The sequence below is a fragment of the Scleropages formosus genome, chromosome 7 (genome assembly GCF_900964775.1).
Source record: "Scleropages formosus chromosome 7, fSclFor1.1, whole genome shotgun sequence".
Taxonomy (NCBI): domain Eukaryota; kingdom Metazoa; phylum Chordata; class Actinopteri; order Osteoglossiformes; family Osteoglossidae; genus Scleropages; species Scleropages formosus.
The window spans coordinates 864,473-885,276 of NC_041812.1; the positions used below are offsets into that span (position 1 = coordinate 864,473).

Consider the following 20,804-nt stretch of genomic DNA (forward strand, 5'->3'; position numbering starts at 1 on the left):
AAAACAGAAAGCTTTTTCCTCAATCTTTTGTTCCTCAGGATTTGCTCCTATATTAAAATAAGCGCCAGTGAAAATTGCCTAAATGGGATATCAGGAAAACTGAGGACCAGTATTTGTTCCCCGGCTCCTCGTTTCGCTAATGTTTTGGGTGTTCTAAAATACAAACATGTTTCAGTCTATTTTTAACTTTTTATTTTCTTCTCTTGAGTATTTTCAGAAATTTCTGTTAGCTGCAAAGTGATCATGACCTGTGTTTCCTCACCCAGCCCTTAGTTGGCAGTAAATTTTTTTAATTGTATTATACTGTATTTATCTATTTATTTACTGTATTATCTGTTTAAACTGTTGAATTTTCTATTTTTATACTTAAGCATTTGTGTTTTATATTGTTCTCTGAAGAACTCAGGGTAGCACTATAATTTCAATCGTTCAGTTCAATTCAAATTCAATTCACAATGTACCCGAATAGAGTGGAACTATGGACCTGATTAATTCAACTCACTTTCACAGTTTCTACAGCTCCTGCCTGGTGTTCCTGAGTGTTTGTTTGTTACTCATTAATAACCAGATGATAAACACTGCACATGTTTATGGGATAAATAAGTCCACAATCACCACTGAGCAGGAGTTTGTGGAGACAAGGTACTTTTTCTGTCATTTCAGTTTTCATTTTAATGTACTTCAAACTTAGTACATTTACTTATTTCTTTTATACTCTTTTCCAAAGAAACACAACTATTTACCCATTTATACAGCTGGGTAATTTTACTGGAGTAATCTGGGCTAAGAACATTGTTCAAAGTTACTGCTGCTGACAGTGGAATTCAAATGTACAACTTTTCGGTCTAAAGGCAGCAGCAAGAACCGCTACAAGTTGCCCTGTGATGCAGAGGTCACAATGTCCTACAGCATTTTTATTTATTGATGCCCTGTCTAAGACTTTACAAAACCTCCCAAGCAAATAAATAGATACGTCCTTGTTTATTCAAGTTTTTGTTTATTGACGATGCGGTTCTATGAAGAAGTGGTTCTGTGTTGATGAACACTGGACATGTATTTAGTCAACAATTATTAATAGGAGGTTGTGACAATGAGATTTTTACTTTTTGAAGTCCTTAACCTTCAGAACTTAATTGTATTGTTTCGCAGAAATAAAGGGTAGTGCTTTCTTCATGGATCCTAACCCATGAAGGGCAACTCGGTATTGGATGTGGTGCTAAAAGGGACATTGGATTTGAACAAAGTGAGCTACAGAAAGACTTCCAGTCCCAGCTGTTTGTAAGTTGAGGACCCAGTATATTTTTATGTGCTGTAGCACATCATGAATAAAAATATGTAATAAATACTACGATATTAAAATAATGAGCCTTCGGAAAAACCGAATAAAAAATAAACTTTTCACTTCATATTTAATTTAATTGATATTACATTTACATTACATTTGTTCATTTAGCAGATGCTTTTCTCCAAAGACATCTCAGAAAATACAATTTGTGCATTACATTCGGAGAAAGAGAGACATAGTTGCAGACGTGATTCTTAAGTAAACCTAGTTTGTTTCTTTCCACTTTATGCATTGATGTCCATCGCACAAGCAGGTGCATAAAACTCAAATATATCATCGTCACTCTGCCTTTTGGTCAATATCCCCTTTTTGACATAAGAATATTTTAAATATGGTGTGGTGAAACAAAAGAATATTTTAAATACGGTGTGGTGAAACAATTTTAATACTACTCAGTTTTAAACACAAGGAAGTTCCTCCTGGACATATGAAGACTAAACGTTCTGTAAATATTGCTGTTTCCATGAGTTTGGCGACACAGCAGCTGTTAAATTATGACAAACGGCACCAAAGGTTTTAACGGCCTTTTCATTTATTCTACAAGACACTCAGTGAGGGACTTGAATGGCAAAGGTAAACTAAAGCACAACAAGGGAGAAATTTTCATAAAAGTCCAGTGTGAGAGCGTCACTCTTCATCGAGGCCTTTCTGTGTTTTCAGAGATAGACAAAGGAACAAATTCAAAAAGTGGGGAAAAATTTTTAAAGCAGCTGTCAAATTTTTCATTCACAGAATTTCCAAAATAATTGGTATTAATAAGCCTCATTGTGAGTGATGACTGAAGATGATTGATGATGTACATACTTCAGTGTTCAGTAAGTATTCAAGCACGGGGTTGGACAGGGTCTTATTGTTAAGGGTTAGGGTTTAATGGTGTAAAAATATAAATCATTTTTTGCCCTTTAGAGTTTTTTCCTTGACGTGAAGTCTAGAAAAGTGTCACATCGTTCTGTAACTCATTCGAACGGAGCTTTGGACAACATCACAACTGTTGACTAAACTGTCTTTAAACGTGAAAGGGTGGGATAGAGACGGAATAGTGACATCGAGTGAATTGTCCTTCTCAGTTCGTACCTTGGAACTCACGTCACGGCTCTTGGCACGCAATTTGTTGACCTGAGACTCGGCGATGTCGGCTCTCTCCTCAGCCTCGTCCAGCTCGTGCTGCAGCTTGCGGAACTTGCCGAGATTGGTGTTGGCCTGTTCCTCCTGGGTCACAGACACATAAAACATACATGAAGTCTGACCTCGGCGTCAATGGGCTGAGCTGTAATGTTCTCAGAGACGTGATGCTGTGTGTCAATATAACAAACTAATGTGAATGAAATACTAACAGCCTCTTCTGCAGCTCTCTTGTAGGCCTTCACTTTCAGCTGTAGTTTATCCACCAAGTCCTGCAAACGGGTTATGTTCTTACGGTCCTCTTCAGTCTTGCAAGACAAAGTACGGAAAGATTCTGCATTTTAGTTTACCTGTATGAGTCCATTCAGACAACAAGCAAAACTCTGATGAAAAAAATGACAGAACCTGGTAACTCAGTTCTTTGATGCGACGTTCGTATTTGCGGATTCCCTTCACAGCATCACTGCTTTTCCTCTGTTCCGTTTCTACCTCATTCTCCAGTTCTCTCACCTGTCATGAGACGAAATGAATCACTCATTTAGACCTATGAACACCGGGGCCAGTGTTGGGTCGGGGGGTGGGGTGGGCATTGCAAAGTGGAGTCTTTCATAACTCAGCTAACTGAAGGTATGCCAACCCTTTCTCCTCCACTGCCACCCCAGTCAAAGCAGTCAGATCAGCACTGTTCAATATAGTTTTTCACACGGAGTTCATAAGATACTCACACGAGCTTCCAGTTTTTGCACCTGCTTCTTGCCCCCCTTCATGGCAATTTGCTCAGCTTCATCGAGACGGTGCTGCAGATCTTTGATGGTTTGCTCCATGTTTTTCTTCATGCGCTCCAGGTGAGCACTGGTGTCTTGCTCCTTCTTCAGCTCCTCCGCCATCATGGCAGCATCAGTGATGGCCTTCTTGGCTTTTTCCTCGGCGTTCCTGCATTCCTGCAAAGCCTCCTCTACCTCGGTCTGAAGCTGCGATGTATCCGCCTCCAGCTTCTTCTTCTGGTTGAGCAGGCTGGTGTTCTACATAGAGGGATGTATAGTAGTATCTTCATAAGACAAATCATTCTAGAAGGACTACAGAAAAGACCAACAGTGTCCCTTCGCTACCTGTGAGTGCAGCAGCTGCACCCTCTCGTTGACGTCCAGCAGCTCTTGTTCAGCCAGTTTACGTCCTCTCTCTGTCTGCTCCACCATGGACCTGAGCTCCTCCAGCTCTGCCTGCAGGAGATTGTTGCGTCTCTCTACAATCGCAGTGTTCTCCTTCAAGTCATCATTGGAACGAATAGAGTCATCCAGCTGCATCTGGGCGTCCTTAAAGAGAGGTTATATATTTTATTATATATTTTCAGAAAACCAAATCTGAAATATGCTACAATAAAAACAAAAAATAATAAAAGAAAATTTGTGACAAAATAAAAGTTTACCTTCAAATGTGCTTGGATAACCTTCAGCTGCTTCTGTGCTTCTGTTGCCTGCCTGTTGGCCTGGCTGAGCTGGATCTCCATCTCGTTGAGGTCTCCCTCCATCTTCTTCTTCAACCTCAGAGCTTCATTCCTGCTGCGGGTCTCTGCCTCCAAAGAGCTCTGTAGAGTATCTACGACCCTCTGGTGGTTCCTCTTTGCCTGCTCCATCTCCTCATCCTTCTCTGTCAGTTTCCGCTCAATATCAGCTTTCATCTGGTTAAATTCAAGCTGGGCTCTCAGGATCTTGCCCTCTTCGTGCTCTAAAGAGGCCTTTTAAACAGAATGATTTGCCTATATGTCATTCCATGAAATCCCAATTTCCGTTTTCAAATCATCAGTGTCAATGCCAACTGAACAGCAGATGTAACTGCTCACCTCTGCTTCTTCAAGAGCTGATTGTATCTCACTTTTCTCCTGCTCCAATTGCTTCCTTATTTTCTCCAGCTCATGGACACTCTTGCCCCCCTCACCAAGTTGTTCAGTCAGATCAGAAATTTCCTCTAGGTAACAATAAGGTAGACAGTGTCTTTATGTATCTTTTAAAACTGAATGTACCAGTAGCAATGAAAAGGATTAAAACCAATGTCTAACCTTGAAGGTTCTTGTTCTCTCTTTTCATCGTCTCCAGATGATCCAGACATTCCTCATAGCAATTCTTCAGCTTGAAGAGTTCAGTGCTGAGAGACCTGGCCTCCTTCTGGGAGCTCTCCAGCTCACTCTGTGACTCTTCATACTTCTGCTTCCACTCAGCCAGGACCTCAATGTATGAAGTACATATATCATTTGGAATGTGGGATCAGCAGGTACAGTATATCAGAAATTAAACTGATTTTTTTATTACTTTGTCAAAGTTTCTTTGCTTCTTGTCCAGAGCGGCAGCAGCTGCATTAGATCTCTCAACATCGACCATGAGGTCTTCAATCTCATTCTGCAGTCTGTGTTTGGTCTTCTCCAGGGATGAACACTTAGCGTTTACAGCTTCCACAGCCTCTTCTGCATCCTGCAGTCGCTGAACCAGTTTCTTCCTGCATGAAAGTAAAAATGTGGCTGGTGACATTTTTGCAGGTCCACCCAAAACAATATGATTAAAACTGGAGGGTTTAATCCAACATAACAACTTTTTGCTCATCATACATCTTAGATGAAACACAACACAGATTAAAACCTTGTCTGTTGAAAGACAAACTATTATTTTATGGTAGTTGCAATTCCATCAGTTTACAGTTTTATGAACTGCAGATGAAGTACAAATAATTTTCTTTCATACTTTGCATCCTCCAGCTCCTCAGTCCTCTGGATTGCATCAGTCTCATACTTGGTTCTCCACTGAGCCACCTCAGAGTTGGCCTTGGAGAGACTACGCTGCAGCTCAGCCTTGGCCTCCAGCTCCTCCTCATACTGCTCCCTCAGCAGATCACAGTCATGGCGAGCAGACTGCACTGCATGGGCCAGGGCATTCTTGGCCTGTTAAATGTAGCAAAAAAGTATATTGGGCAATGTGTGTATTCAAAGTAGGGGGGGTGCGGTGGCGCAGTGGGTTGGACCACAGTCCTGCTCTCCAGTGGGTCTGGGGTTCAAGTCCCGCTTGGGGTGCCTTGTGGCGGACTGGCGTCCTGTCCTGGGTGTGTCCCCTCCCCCTCTGGCCTTACGCCCTGTGTTGCCGGGTAGGCTCCGGTCCCCCGTGACCCCGTATGGGACAAGCGGTTCTGAAAATGTGTGTGTGTGTGTGTGTGTGTGTGTGTGTGTATTCAAAGTATATAAAAATATGGAGTTCCGATTCTGCTTGTAAGTGAAGTGAACGGGTTTTTTCAGGCTCCACTCATCCTCCAAAAGTTTCAACAAATTACACACTTTGTCAAAAAAAGGGTAATAGCAATAACTCTACACTGGAAGAAAAATACACATTGCCACCTTCCCTTCTCTATAGGTATTTACAGATGAAGATTTCTCAAGAAAGTGTATTCTAGATTTTTTCAGGGCTTACAGACACATTGAACAGGATCAATAATCATAAGCCTCTTGATAATGCAGTGGTTTGTTTCCTATAATATACTGTAGCTTGGATGGTGCGAATAAGAACGCACAGACACCATTCATTAGGAAGGTTTACTGGACCACCGGCACACAGCAAGAGATACTGGCACAAACACAAGGCAATAAAACTCTCAGTCTGAGGACCCCTCTTTCTCAAAGACTTGCACTTTCACTTTCACTTGCACTTGCCACCTGCCACCTGCCACCTGCACCTCTCAAATTTTCCTTCTTTTCCCATGCTGGCCACCAGACACTCATCCCCTTATTTTCTCCGTGAGTCCCCACAGCAGTTGAACCACTAATTCACATTTTACCCACAATTCTCAGCTGTTGACAATAAACCCATTTTCCCACTCAAAAATGACACTTCCCAGTAATGCGGGTTGTTACAATACTGAAGAATGAAGCAGACACAAAGAGATCAATTCGGACAAGAGTGGGAAGGTTGGGAAGAAGGCATAAAGAATATAAATCATTGTTCCATTAGTTTAGGTCATAATATCATTCAATTCAAAATTTTCAAGGTTCCACTCCTGAAAATTCAAATTACTCCAGATTTATCTGGTCATGCCAGAGGATAAAAGAATTCTTTACACATACCTGGCTTTTTCCCTACAGTGTATTCTGTAGAGGGTACAGTGGCTAGGGGCAGCCAGTAGTGTAGTGGTTAGCACTGCTGCCTTGGGGTCTAGAGATTGCAGGTTTGATCCTCACCTCTAGCTGTAGTACCCTTGAGCAAATTACTTACCCTACATTGCTTCAGGAAGAATTAGCCACATGGTTAAGTAATTGTAACCTTAACACTGTAAGCTGCTTTGGGCAAAATTGCTAACTAAATGTAAAAATACTGTGTTCTGTGAAGTAAGAGTTGCTCTTTGGAGACAATTGAAAATTGCCCAATAAATGTCTGCTTATGATAACAGCTCAGATGGTAATATTGCAGAAATAGAAGTTAAAGTCCAGTGGCTGCCTTTGACATTTGGTGATGGAACTCAGCAATCTGATACTTTTAGGAGTTGAGATATGTTGTGTCAGATAAACTTGGTACTTTAGTTGAAATATGGAAGCCAGTGAAGAACTATTACCCACTAAAAGTGACCAGGATATGTAGCTAAGCATGTAACAGAAAATGTGCCCCATGGTTTTAAGGCACTTCTCGCTTTGGTTGGCGAGGTCTGGCCGTGTTCCATGTGTACAAGTGCTCTTACTCAATGTCACTCAGGTGTTGACAGACAGCCACAGACATTTCTTTTATGTTTATAGCGTTTCCAATGTTTTATCATCAGTGGGACTTGTGACATGTTAAGGAGACGTAGGGATTCTTTAATAAAATTTTAAACTTAGTTTTGTCATTACCTTATTGTGTTTAAGTAGGGGGGCTGCGGTGGCGCAACGGGTTTGGCTGGGGCCTGCTCTGTGGTGGGTCTGGGGTCTGAGCTCTGCTTGGGGTGTCCTGCGGCGGACTGGAGTCCTGTCCTGGGTGTGTCCCCTGCTCCCCATGTTGCCGGGCTAGGCCCCGGCTCGCCCCGACCCTACTCGGGACAAGCGGCTGTAGACGTTTTGTGTGTGTGTGTGTGTGTGTGTGTGTGTATTCCATTAGGGTAGTGTTAATGCTATTGCTTTTTTATTTTTATGTATTGATGTATTGTTTTCTATTGTCTTCACCAGTATAACAATATATATAATGTATGTACTGTATGTGTCCTGTATATGAAAAATGTAAAGTGGAAAAAATATATATATATACAGTAAAAACGTGTCTCAGAAATGGCTGATAAACTACCTTAACTTCTTCCTCCAGTTGTCTTTTCAGGTCCTCCATCTGCTGAGTGTAGGACTGTTTTGCTCTTGTTAGCTGGGACACTAGAGACTCCTTCTCCTCCAGCTGCCTGGAAAGCTCCCCTTTGGACGTGGAGAGCACAGTGATCGGCATTAGCAATTTCGAGAATAAAATTTTGCTTAATAAAGAAAGGAGCAAAGAGACATACATACCATTCTCAGTCTGTAGCTTAGCTTTCTGCATCGTGAAGTCACTTATGCTGCGCTGCGCTTCCTCATACTTGGTTCTGTATTCGCTCATCTGATCTTCCACAGTCCTGCATGTCTTTTCGATGTTTGTCTTAAAGAGTTAAGGGAAAGGTTTTCACATTTTAAGTGCATATGTGAACAGCTAAGAATAACATTCGGCACAATAACTCCACTTATTACGTCTGTACCTTGGTCTTCACAATCTGCTCCATGTTGGAGACGACATCGTCTAGCTCCAGTCGCAGCTCGCTCTTCTCCTTCTCCAGCTTCTGCTTCACTCTCTGCAGGTTGTCGATCTGCTCCCCCAGATCAGCCACACTGTCAGCATGTTTCTTCCTCAGTGTGGCAGCTGTAGCTTCATGCTGCAGTGTCGCCTCTTCGAGGTCTCTACGCAGCTTCAGGAACTCTGCCTCCCTCTTCTTGTTCATCTCAATCTGGGCAGCTGTGGCCCCACCAGCCTCCTCCAGCCTCTCGCTGATCTCCTCCAGCTCTCTGGACAAGTCTGCCCTCTGCTTCTCCACCTTGGCACGAGCAGCTCTTTCAGCCTCCAGCTCCTCCTCCAGCTCCTCAATTCGAGCCTAACAAAAATTCAAAGGTTCAACTGACAAAAGCCTGTACCCTTATATATACAGGATAATTTAGGTTATTTTTTAAGTATAAAATACCTGTAGCTCCTTAAGTTTTTTCTGTAACTGGATGTTCGCTGCTTGTTCATCTTCAAATTTACTGTTGATTTGGCTGATCTCAAAGTCCTTCCTGTGTTGAAGAACAATTTCAGATGAATTCGTGCACTGTTCTGCCTTAAATGACGTCTTAAATAATAGTACTGGCTTAATACAATGCGAATATAACATGACTAAATATTTCATAAACCTACTTTTTCAGCCTCTCTTCCAATTGCTGCTTATCATTTTCCAGATCCATTATATTCTCCTGGATCAACTTTAAGTCTCCCTCTAGCTTTCTCTTAGCCCTCTCAAGATCCATTCGTACCTTCTTCTCTTGTTCCAGAGAGCCTTCAAGCTGCAAAATAATTGTTTTTTTAAATATTCTACCTTTTCAGTCCTTCCATAATTACCAACTTCAAAAACACTGTCAACATGTTAACATTTGAAAAAACTCACATCATCAACTTGTTGCTCCAGTTTGGCTTTGGCCTTGGTCAGTGTGTTCACTTTGTCCTCCTCACTCTGCAGGTCATCCAGGGTTTGCTGGTGAGCTTCCTGCAGAGCCTTCTTCTCCTTGGTCAGTTTGGCAATGATTTCATCCAGACCTGCCATTTCTTCAGTCAGGTTCTTTACCTGTTTTGTACATCAGGGGTTCACAGAGCAGCACTGCATCACCGGGTTTAGTTTTTATACTGCTGTTAAAGGAATGAATAGTAAAGACACGTGAAAAGGCAAAGGTGATGACCAACCTTGTTCTCAGTGGCATGTTTCTCCTTCTCCACTTTAGCTAGAGTGAGCTCCAGGTCATCAATGTCCTTCTTCAGCTCAGAACACTCATCCTCCAGCTTCCTCTTCTTAGCAGTCAGCTCTGCATTCATCTCCTCCTCATCCTCCAGCCTTTCTGTGAGTTCTTTGACTTTGGCCTCCATCTGGATCTTGTTTTTTATCAGTTGATCACATCTCTCTTCAGCGTCACAAAGATTATCTTGCTCCTAAAGTTACATTTTGAGAAGCATTCAAACTCTATGGAACATTGTGGAATCACTCTTTTAATAGCAAAAATCAGGTTTTTTACTGAAAATACAAATTATATTATTTTGCAGTATCATTAGACTATTAACCACAGACTCACAGCTTGGACTTGTAACTGCAAATCATTCTTCTCTTGGAGAAGGGAGACCATTTTCTCTTCCAGTTCCTTCTTACGCATCTCAGATTTTTCATAGGCTTCTTTCAGCTTCAGGAATTCTTCCTTCATATTGGCCATCTCCTTTTCGGCTTCAGCACTTTTCAGCAAAGGCTTGATTTTAAAGAAGAGCTTCATCCACGGCCAGTTCTTTACACCCATGAAGGAACGCACGTTCCACTGAATGACAAGTAAAGCATCCCTGCAGTTTAAAAAAATACAAGTTATTCATAAATAAAGAATAGCACTGAAAAATGTTTGATTGTAAAAACAACTTTTAGATTGTTGCTGAATAAGACCTTACCTTCGTTCAACCATCTTTTGGTATTCAATTCTTGCTAAAAGACCACGAGATCTTGCCTGTATTCCCGTGATTATGAGTGACAAACGATCATCTCTCATCTCCTCCAGCTGACCCAGCAAACCAGCCTTGAAGAACACCTAAAAAAGAATCACACATCTTTATGAGTTACTTTGAGTTATTTTGCAATGAACATTTTTAAAATGTGTCTCATATATGACATAATAATAAACTGAATGACTGAAGAAATTTCTTTGTCCTTGTAACTTCTGGAGGTCATTAATCTCTACATATGTTTTATTTTATACTAAAATGACATATTGCTTCAGATTAATCATTGTCAACCAAAGTCAAAAATTCCTCCATTACCTTAGTGTGTCCAAACTTGTACTGATTGTGGTCAATGTCTAAGGAACCTAATAGCTTCTCTGCCCCTTTCTTGCTGTCTATGAACTGTCCTTCTGGGATAGCTGTAGGGTTCAGGATGCGATACCTACAGAATATTGGGAACATTTAACACGAAAACTTGAACATTAATACAAACATTGAAAACATGAAGTATTCACTGAAAGTTCAGAAATAAAAAATTACATTTTGGAAAATAAACAAATCTACCTCTGTTTGAAGTCTCCGTAGAGGATCCTGTTGGGGAAGCCCTTTCTGCAGATCCTGATGCCTTCCAGCACACCATTACAGCGCAGCTGGTGCATGACCAGAGGGTTCTCCATGGCCCCAGGAGTCTTGGTCTCATTGGGGATGATGCAGCGCACAAAGTGGGGGTGGGTTGACCTCAAGTTTGTCATCAGCTTATTCAAGTTCTCCTATACAATAAATTAGAAATTAAATGGCAAATTTATCGTGTACTTTTAGAACATGCAGTCATGTTAGTTTTTGTTACCTGAGACCAATAATATGACTATGAGTATGAACATCAGTATGAGTATGAGTATGAGTATGATTGCTTCTTCTGTGTCCTTTTGTTTAACTCACCCTGTGGAGAGCAGACACAGTCTGGAAAGAGGAGCCCTTCTTCTTTCCTCCTCCTCCCTTGCCCTTGCCTCCAGCTTCTTGTGCTGAAATTAAGTTATTAAGACTTTTGAAAAAAATCACTGACTGATATTCTAGATATTTTTAACAGTTTGTGACATCTTAGTTTCTCTTTCACTTTACAAATGTACCTGAATCTGCTCCAGCATAGTTAGCAAACAACATTGCAAGCAACTTGACGTTAGACTTCTGGTATAACCCAACCACAGTTTCATTCAAGGGGTCCTTGTTCTTCACCAGCCAGTTGTTGATGTTGTAGTCCACAGTACCAGCATAGTGAATCAAGGAAAAATGGGCCTCTGGTTTCCCCTTAATAACCCTGGGCTTCTGGAAGTTGTTAGATTTTCCCAGATGGTTGTCATACAGCTTTGCCTTAAATGTGGCATCACTGGCCTTGGGGAACATGCACTCCTCTTCAAGGATGGACATGATTCCCATTGGCTGAAGTTAAAGGAAGTAAAGGTATAAATTCAAGGGTTACATTAAAGTGTAGAGTCTGACTTTGTGTAGAGTCAGACTTAACTCCAAGCACTGAAATGTCACTAGAAGGCATTTAGAGCAGAGGCTTATGTTACGTTAACAAAAATCAGTTGATTCTGAACATTGTCTTTTGCTCTTCGGCTCACCTTCTCAATGAGATCTATACAAGCTTGCAGGTCCATGCCGAAGTCAATGAACTCCCACTCAATGCCTTCTTTCTTGTACTCTTCCTGCTCCAGTACAAACATGTGGTGGTTGAAGAACTGCTGCAGCTTCTCATTAGTGAAGTTGATGCAGAGCTGTTCGAAGGTGTTGAACTGTGATAAAAGAAGAAACACTGCAGTTATGGATATAACACATGCAATTTGTTATGCTTTATACAGAATGTAAAATATTCTATAAAATGTTCATTTAATACAGACTCACATCAAAGATCTCAAAGCCGGCAATATCCAGTACACCGATGAAATACTGGCGAGGTTGTTTGGTGTCCAGGGACTGGTTGATTCTCACCACCATCCAGAGGAACATCTTCTCATAAACTGCTTTTGACAGGGCGCCAATAGCATAGTACACCTTCACAGATACAGAATGAATTATTTGAAAGGTTTTTTTTTTAAAGTTTTTGAAAGTCCACAAAGTTTAGTTGTTTCAACCTTTTAGAAAGTTCTTCATAGAATCAAGCTTTTACCTGCTGAACATTTTGTCCTTTGGTGACCCACTCATTCCCTACTTTGACCCTTGGGTGACACAGACCCTTGATGAGATCAGCAGAGTTCAGACCCATCAGATAAGCTGATTTGTCAGCATCTGAAAATGAAATTAAAATCCAGCTCATAAACTACTTTATATCCCCTCCCACCTTATATATTTTGAGACTTGGCACATTGCCAGTGGCCAAAGTTGCCTTAATGATTAACATATTGTATTTTTTTGACAAGAAGATGCACCTTCAGTGCCATCAGCTTCTGCTTGCTCCTCACGCTGCTTCTGCTTGAACTTCATGTTGCCGTAGTGCATGATGGCACCAGTCAGCTTGTAGATGCTGTTCTTCTCCTCCTGAGTGAAGCCCAGAACGTCAAAGGCTTCCTGCAAGAAACAAACAAAATCTTGGTGTGGTAAGAAGGCTGTTCGCTTTTGTTGATGCAGAAGCCATTTATCCCTGTAAACAATAAAAAAATGTTTTTTTATGTTGTGTTTATTTTAATGTAACTGTAAATAGCTTTTGGTTTTGTTGGTTTGCTCACATCGGTAGCCATTAGTTCTTCAGCGTCATTGATCGATGCAACGGTGGTCTCTCCTTGGGAGATGAAGGCGTAGTCATAGGGGTTGTTGGTGATGAGCAGCATTTCTAAACACAAGGAAGAAACATTCAGAAATGCTGCACTCTCTGTTAAACTGAACTAGAGATATTTTTAGGGCAGGAAAAAAGTTCACTACTGACCCAACAACTCCGGTTTCCTTTGAGACAGGATCTGATAGAAAATGTGATAGTCCCTTTCAGCCTTGAGCTGGAAAGTCACACGAGATTTCTCTAAAAGATCTGAAATAAAGCAAAAAAAAAAACATATGTATATTTTAACTGATTAGTGGTAAATTAAACACAAATTAAATTGAGTGGAAAAAAATTATTTATGCATTGGAATTGTTCCTTTTCTTACATGTCTCAATGTCAGCTGAAGCGAGTTTACCACTGGCTCCGAAGTGGATTCGGATGAACTTTCCCTGTAACAGTCAAAAATAAATGTATGTATTTGTACTTTAATCCATAAATTCATACACAAAGAATCCTGTGTGCATTTTTTGTTTTTTGCTAAAGTATCAAGGGAAGCACGTACAAATCTTGATGAGTTGTCATTTCTGATGGTCTTGGCGTTACCAAAGGCCTCCAGAGCTGGGTTGGCCTGGATGATCTGATCCTCCAAGGTGCCCTGGGAGTAAACAGTTAAAGTATAAATGTGTCTATTTCTATTACTTTGTTCAGAGGGAATTAATATACTGGTCACAACCACCTTCTTCTCAGATGTTGTGTCCTTCTTCCCTCCTCCTGCTGCGATGCTGGCAAAGTACTGAATGACCCTCTTGGTGTTCACAGTCTTCCCAGCACCGGATTCTCCACTTCGTAGAGACAAAGTATGTAAGAGAGAAAGATAAGATAAGATAAAGATAGAGATATGATAAAGATGGAGATAAAATAGGTAAGATAAAAGACAGCGATAAAGGTAAGAAAGATAAGAGATCAAGTATGTAAGCAGTTTTTTTTTTTTTTTTGGAGTCAATATAACAAAAAAATACCTAAATCTGCATACCAAAAAAATTCCACATACTTCAAAGCAGTGTTTTACTTCTTCAATATTGTGCATTTTATGGTTTAAGTAACATGGACGTTTTATTTAAATGACAGTGAAATGAGAGCGAAGGAATGTGTGCAGCAGCCCTGGCGTATTTATAATTTCTTAAAGCACTAGAAGTCTTTGCACTTGTTTCTATTCTTTAGTTTACAGAACGCAACTGGCACGGCTCAAGTTTGTCCTGTAGCAATAAGCGACTGTTATGAACAAAGCAGTGGTTCTTCTGCGAGTGTCACTCCCTTGGTACGTAAGCAGCCTTTGCATTTGAAGATAGTTAAGTCACGGAAAGTGGCAAAAAGGGAATGTTTTTCCATGAAATATTTTTTAACAACAACTTTACATCTACATTTACATTTATTCACTGAGCAGATGCTTTCGTCCAAAGCGACGTCCATCTCAGCAAAAGTACAATTTATGCATTACGCTTTAATAGCATCAGTGAAGAAATGCACTCTCCACACATGCGGCAATGATGTTAGCTCTTTAATGCAACGTATCGTTCACGATGCTTGCAAGCAGTGTTAGACTGTAACAGCTGCTCTGAGAAGCTGCGGCCACTTTCCAGCATTCACCGCGTAACCACGGCTTTCTCTCGTGTTGACACGCACAAGGATGTTCACCCTGAATGTGGCTAAACCAGCCTTGAGGGTTTGTAAATAGTTCCTCCTCGTCAGGGATCACCAGCATCCTCTCAACGCCTCGCCTCTCAATGTGTTTTTGATCCACTGCTAATGAGTCTCAGGTATCGACTACAATGAAAAAACAATTACGTGGAGAAAGTGCACATGACAAGCATCGCTATCTAGTTCACTGCTTTGCTCACCTTTCTTTAGATTACACTTGTCAAGATGAATATGGTGTGACAATCGTGAGGGAAGGAGTTTGTACTTGAAAGAGGTGAAGTTAGACTTACGTGATGAGAATGGACTGGTTTTCTCTGTCTGGAATAGAGAAGCGGACGCTGTAAAGTGAGACACGACAAAACTCCACGTAATTTAGTAAGATTACCAGATTAAATGAACACAACAAGGATATTAAATTGCTGCTCTACTGTTTACATAAGAAAAATTAATATTCAAAGCAATTTTTCCCTCTAAAGTGCAACAATACAGAGCAATTGTTTAAAATGTTACAGAAGGCTGTGATATTTTTTGTGTTTTCTCCATTTCTTTTTTAAGAAAAACAGGTAACAGTGACCACGGTTGATAGTGTAAAGGTAAATGTAGCGTCGCCTTTCTTCACCCGTGAGCATGTACTGGTAGGCGTTGTCCGAGATGGAGAAGATGTGAGGAGGAGCTTCACTCCTCTTCTTTCCTCTGTAAGCGAGTACAACCTCCTGATTATACACCGGTAACCACTTGTAGGGGTTCACGGTGACACAGAAGAGCCCTGAGTAGGTCTGTGAGAAGGTGAACGTGGACCATGAGAACACGGTTTCCACCGAGCGTGTGGATAAGTGTGTCGATCGTTGCGTGTTATACCCACGTAGATCATCCAGGCTGCGTAACGCTCTTTGAGGTTAAACAGCACGGCAGGTTCGTGCAGGAAGGTGAACATGGCCATGTCCTCGATCTTGTCGAACTTGGGGGGGTTCTGAGGGAGGACGTCCGCCTCCTTCACCGTTACGGTCTGTGGGGACAAACAGTGAACAAGCTGCGTCGTGAAAAAGCTCCTCGGAACTGAAAAATTTATTTAATTCAGTTTCGGATCATTTTCACTTCAGTTTATCTTGGATGCTTAGCGACAGTAAAATAGTCCAATGAAATGCACTGTTACTCATACCATTGCTTTCCTTTGGCTGAATTAAAAAGTGTTATTCCTTGTAGCATTTCCCACATGTCCATTTTCCCTGAAGAATTTTTCCATTTTCGGATCCAGTACCGTAGTCGTTTTTTTTAAAACACCTCAGAAGGGCTCTTACCTTCCCTCTCTCAGTTTCAGCGGTGATTTTGTCTCCATCACGACTGATGATGGAGGCCTTGACGAACTCCTCTTCGGGGTCGGGCACAAAGCACTCCTTCTTCATGTCGAAGGGCCGAGTCTGGGCCTCCAGCCGCTCCTTCTCTGACTTGCGCAGGTATGGAGCTGCTGCCCCAAACTCAGGCATCTGAGAATCTGCCATGTCCACTGCCCCAAAACACTTGTATTTAGCATTTCTCCAAATTTAAAAGAAGCATTAAGTGCGATGTTTTAAATATATTTGCATTCGTAATCATGTTAAGTCTCTTTTCTCTCCTACCGTGTTCAGAAGGTCCGTGAAGGTATCGGAGCAGCTCTGTGAAACCGAAAGCAACAGAAATGAGGTTTGGACGTAACACCAGCAATCTGAGACTCGGCTGCAGGTGGCAGCAAAGGAGAAGCGGAGGTGCTGGAGCTTCGCGCCGACACCTGAGCGCTGAGACGGCCCGTGGGAGGACGTCAGCTGTGGGCTTGGGCTCCTGCTGTCCCTAAACCTGCCGCGCAACCCTTTTCGGAGCTCTGCGACGGCGCGCTCCGTCAAGCATTTCCTTCCCTACACGCCTGAAAAAAGTCTACCTCGAGACACGAGTAAAACTTACCTTGTGACGACACAGTAACCTGTCTGCCTGAGTTCGGAGCCTCTTCGCTCTTTATAAAGGCAGCTGAAGGACCATATTTAGAGATGGCATCTCAAGAACCAGGAACGTCATCGTGTCTGCGTGCGATAAGGGTGCAGAGGGGGAGCACACATGGGGGGGGTCTTTTATTTGTGTAAGTGGCCAGGGCAGAACACTCAGGTAAACACTCTGTGAATAGCCCATAATAGGCGTCATCTGTCAAGAAGTTTCTTCTGACACAAACCAGCATTGCTTTGGAAGTTGAAGACCAGCTTTTCCTCTTCTCCTGAGCAACAACATTGAACCTCACATTTCATGATAACTTCAAGCGATTACTTACACTGGTCACAGGAAATACTCATTTAATCAAGAGTAAAACAGGGTGAAATGCTGGTGAACCAGCAAAGATTTGAGTACAACATGGATAACTGTCGCAACAGAAGTGCTGCACATTTTCGTTGAGAATTTAGAACAACAGTTCCACAAATTTGCATCTCACCATCTGTGACAGTCGCTTCCCATCGGAGCCACTTCTATAGGCAGCTTCTTGTGCGAAAACACGGTGCTGGACACACGGACTGTCCTGCAGGAGTCGCTCCTCTGTCTACAGTCCCCGTCACCTGTCGTGGAACGCATGTTTAGCGACTTTCTACGTGGCTTTGGAGAAAAGCTTCAGCCACATGCATGTAATCCGTAAGAAACATGAGAGCAGAAGCAATTTCACGTTATCATTTGTGTGACATTGAGATGTGTAGGGTGAAACTGTTGCATTTTCTCAGGAACGCCTTCCTTGCTCATGTTCACAGTTACTGAGTACCAGATTGACACATTGACTGCATACAACTTGTTCTGTAAAAATGAAAATAATGAGTCTTGTTTGAGAATTATTCATGTGATAGTTCATTCTATTCTTACTGTCTCATTATACTTCCAGCTGACAGATTTTTACTTTAACAGAATAAGTAATTAAATCAAGCCAATTAATTTACATAAATGAATAACGTTAATTCGTGTGAAATGAATGTGAAACTCTTTGTCTCTCAAGCAACCAAGACAAGAACAATCAACAGACTGCTTGGTGTTTGAAAGTCCAAGTGGTGGGTCTCTGATACTCAAGAAGCTCACAGTGTCAGAGTCACTGAGAAGACTGAGAAGATCTAAATAACGATATTTAGGCGATGGGATGATGAAGCACGAAAAGCCAACCGGTGGATGAAAGTATTAATGAGAGAAAGCGGCGGCTTTGGTGACTCCGACTGTCCCGACCTTTGACCCAAGAAGAGTCCAAGGTCACCGGTAGCCTTTATCTCAGTTATCCCTCGAGAGCCAGCAGAACCTTTGCCCTCTGTTACCTCACGTTGACATTGCATTGTTTCCTGCTCTTTACACTCGAGTGCAAAGATAACCGCGTGAAATTCTTGACAAGTGCAACTCGCTGGTTGAGGAGATGGCTTGTGAAGCCCAGTGCTGAGGGTGTCAGGCTGCCTGCCTGCAACGTTGTAATTGCACATGAATAAAACATCATCTCCGTTCTTTCTGACTGTAAAACGGGAGGAAAAAAATATTACCGTTTTCATTCTCATTTCATTTTGCTTTTAGGAATCCCACTTTCCCAAATTTCCACAAACTAATCAGATGATTTGCTCCAATGGTTTGAGTTGAGGCTGTGCGAAGGTCTCAGTAGGAATGATGTACATTCATCTGTACCGTTGCTCCCTGTACGTTTGGCCTGTGGTTTGAATTCCAGGGCAGCTGCACTTCCTCTTGAATTACTGCTTCAGAATTGAAATTCAAATTGCTTTGAATTATCGCTTATCCTACAACGACTAAGAGGCAAAGTGTCTCGCGGTTCTCTTCCCTCTCTTGCGTTATGTGCAGCACGAAAAACACAACATCAACGAAAACAAAATCTGGAGGGGTGACAATCTATGAAATTAATTTAATTCTGCTCAACATTCACAAGGGGCAACTGATAGATTTTTTCCTGCATAACTTTAGGTTATTTCACTTTTATGTCTTGATCTTCTATGTTCCTCACACTTTATACCGGATACAAACCCGACTTATGTGCACCTCTCGAAACATCACAACAGTAGAGCTCGCTGAGACAAAAGACACCATATAAAGGCAGAGTTGCAAAGGTCCCCAGATAACAAGCGGCGAGTGCTGAAAGTCCCAGTCTCTGTGTAGGTGTCACTACGGCAAATGGAAGTGTGAAATTACTGCCCCCTTCACGGGCTTCACCATGGCAATGCAGGACCCCAGACTGCCCACATGAACTTTAGACCCTTTTCTCCAAAGCAACTTACAATGTTAATCTACCTTCAGTTATTTATCCCCTTATACAGCCAGGCAATTTTCACTGGAGCAGTTTATGGTAAGTTCCTTGCTCAAGGGAACTACAGCTAGAGGTGAGGCTCAAACCCGTTGGTTCGTCGGCAGCAGCTCTAACCACTACGCTACCAGCTGTCCCTGAACAATCCCTAAGTAGAGAGGATCCAGCCACTAGTACAATGCATGTGTACAGGATGTGTAAAAGATGTGTAAAAGAGGTGTAGAGGATGTGTAAGGCTGCCGAAGGAGTTCCTACTGACGAGTCGACCGCCCCGGACAGTCTGTCCACCAGCGGTCACCTTCCTTGGCCCAGTCCCCCCCCACCCCTAGCTGACACCCCCAGCGCCACCAGTGAGGTCCCCTCCACGGGGGTGGAAGACGACACTCGCTCGGCGGTCACGTGAAACGCGATTCCCCCTCCCTCGGTGCGACGGTCCCTCTATTATTAGTGCGGCCCTTTTTCACTCGTCTAAAGGACGCCGGGGTCACCGAGAGTCGCGACGACACCGCCTGTCAAAAAACGTGTAAGAAATGAGCGATCCACACTTCGAAAAGGTTTCTTCTAAATAAACAAATTGTCTCCATAGTTTCACTGAACAAAGGGACACACTTTGCTGTTCTGCACAAATGTATGTTTTAATAAGGTCTGCAAATTTAGTCAAGTTCACCTTCTTCCAAATTATTTGACAATTTTGTGTGATTGTGTGTCTTCTGTTAGTATTTTCTTATGCTCGTATTCATGTTTGCATCTAGTACAATGCTGAAACAGTTACCGTGGGAAAATTTTGATGCGCTGCACAAAGCATTTGCCTCTCATGTTATTTCTAAATAATTCTAAACGATATTGTAAGTAGCTGAACACTAAGTCACTTTGGAGAAAAGCATCTGCTAAATGAATAAATATAAATGTATGTGATAAATAAAAAAGTTTTGTTCAGAAATAACGGAACGTAATGCGCAGGTTTTTTGGACACACATGTATCTCACTGAAAATAATGCAGCAGCATGTATTACCGGTGAGACAGATGTAACGGAATAATATATGATAGTAACATGTATATCTGGTGGACCTTGGTAATGTGAGCAGCAGCTCAGCGGCGTGAAGATTCACACCAAGGCAGTAGGTCTGTAATTAACACCAAACATCTCCCTCCCGTCTGCCTGCGTCTGCTGCCGGAGCGCGCGCACACACACACACACACACACACACACACACACACACACACAGGCTCTGAGACGACAATCTGCTCGAAGGACCCCATTCGAGAAGGGAGCACAGCTGCTGGACAGACTGGGAGGTAAGAACTTTGTTCGCCGCTCCACACAACAACACCATCGCAGCTTCGGCACAAAGTCCAACTGCTCTGTGGCTAAGAATTGAATGGTGTGTTTTTACTGCATTACATAATGAAAGCAATGATTCATCAAGTTGAAGTTTGTTGTCTGAACCAAGTAAAAGCAACAAAAATGAATGTGTCCTTTGCTATCTTAAAAACTTGAGCTACAAATCTCAGGATATCACTTAGTAAACGTCAGTGTTAAAATGTGGCCTCCTTTCAGTATCTTCTCTGCACATTCGAGAAGCAGGGATGTAGGGCATCTTTTCTGATAAATTGTAAAGTGGGTCTCAGTAAGAGGTTCTGCTTCTGAGATGAATACAGCGCTACACAATATCGTAATGTGCACACCTGTCGTATGCAATCTAAGAAAAAGGAAGAATGAAGAATTATGTTCGTGTTCCAAGCCAGGTGATGTCAGAAAGCTGTGTGCTTCTGTGTGTGAGCAAAAGGAGGATTTAAGTGCTCCAGCAGTATTCAGCTCTGCTCTGTTTGACGGTACCGCGGTAAACCCTCCTGTGTGCTTCTCC

At 42.1% G+C, this 20,804-nt stretch overlaps 2 protein-coding genes across 2 annotated transcripts in view; both read right to left on the minus strand.

The window, feature by feature from the left end:
• The window catches only part of LOC108934018 (myosin-7-like), a 25,227-nt gene extending 22,780 nt beyond the window's left edge, over positions 1-2,447 (minus strand). Inside the window, exon 1 of the mRNA XM_029253512.1 lies at positions 2,420-2,447. The gene's annotated coding sequence lies outside the window, so the exon portion shown is untranslated. The remainder of the gene's footprint in view (positions 1-2,419) is intronic.
• Positions 1,973-16,593, minus strand: LOC108930074 (myosin-7-like). Its single transcript, XM_029253513.1, has 39 exons — positions 16,586-16,593; positions 16,267-16,302; positions 15,949-16,154; positions 15,513-15,656; positions 15,270-15,426; positions 14,941-14,968; positions 13,689-13,794; positions 13,515-13,607; positions 13,338-13,401; positions 13,121-13,219; positions 12,924-13,027; positions 12,627-12,765; positions 12,368-12,486; positions 12,103-12,252; positions 11,823-11,993; positions 11,328-11,637; positions 11,140-11,222; positions 10,765-10,970; positions 10,519-10,642; positions 10,153-10,289; positions 9,795-10,050; positions 9,412-9,654; positions 9,119-9,295; positions 8,872-9,017; positions 8,660-8,750; positions 8,183-8,572; positions 7,959-8,085; positions 7,750-7,868; positions 5,200-5,396; positions 4,774-4,957; positions 4,524-4,689; positions 4,308-4,432; positions 3,894-4,202; positions 3,577-3,780; positions 3,193-3,489; positions 2,873-2,977; positions 2,680-2,775; positions 2,420-2,554; positions 1,973-1,993 (listed from the first exon to the last, which is right to left on the minus strand). The coding sequence occupies exons 3-39, from the start codon at positions 16,147-16,149 to the stop codon at positions 1,973-1,975; spliced, it is 5,823 nt and encodes a 1,940-aa protein (XP_029109346.1). The 5' UTR covers positions 16,150-16,154; positions 16,267-16,302; positions 16,586-16,593.
• Positions 16,594-20,804: the final 4,211 nt, after the last annotated feature.

Bases quoted from the DNA above. Each gene is read 5' to 3' on its own strand.
- LOC108930074 (XM_029253513.1), bottom strand. From the start codon at position 16,149: ATGGCAGATTCTCAGATGCCTGAGTTTGGGGCAGCAGCTCCATACCTG. The intron at 13,028-13,120 runs GTCAGTAGTGAA...CCTTGTGTTTAG, and splicing joins AAGGAAACCGGAGTTGTTGG to AAATGCTGCTCATCACCAAC. The intron at 10,051-10,152 runs GTAAGGTCTTAT...TTTAAACTGCAG, and splicing joins CAAAAGATGGTTGAACGAAG to GGATGCTTTACTTGTCATTC.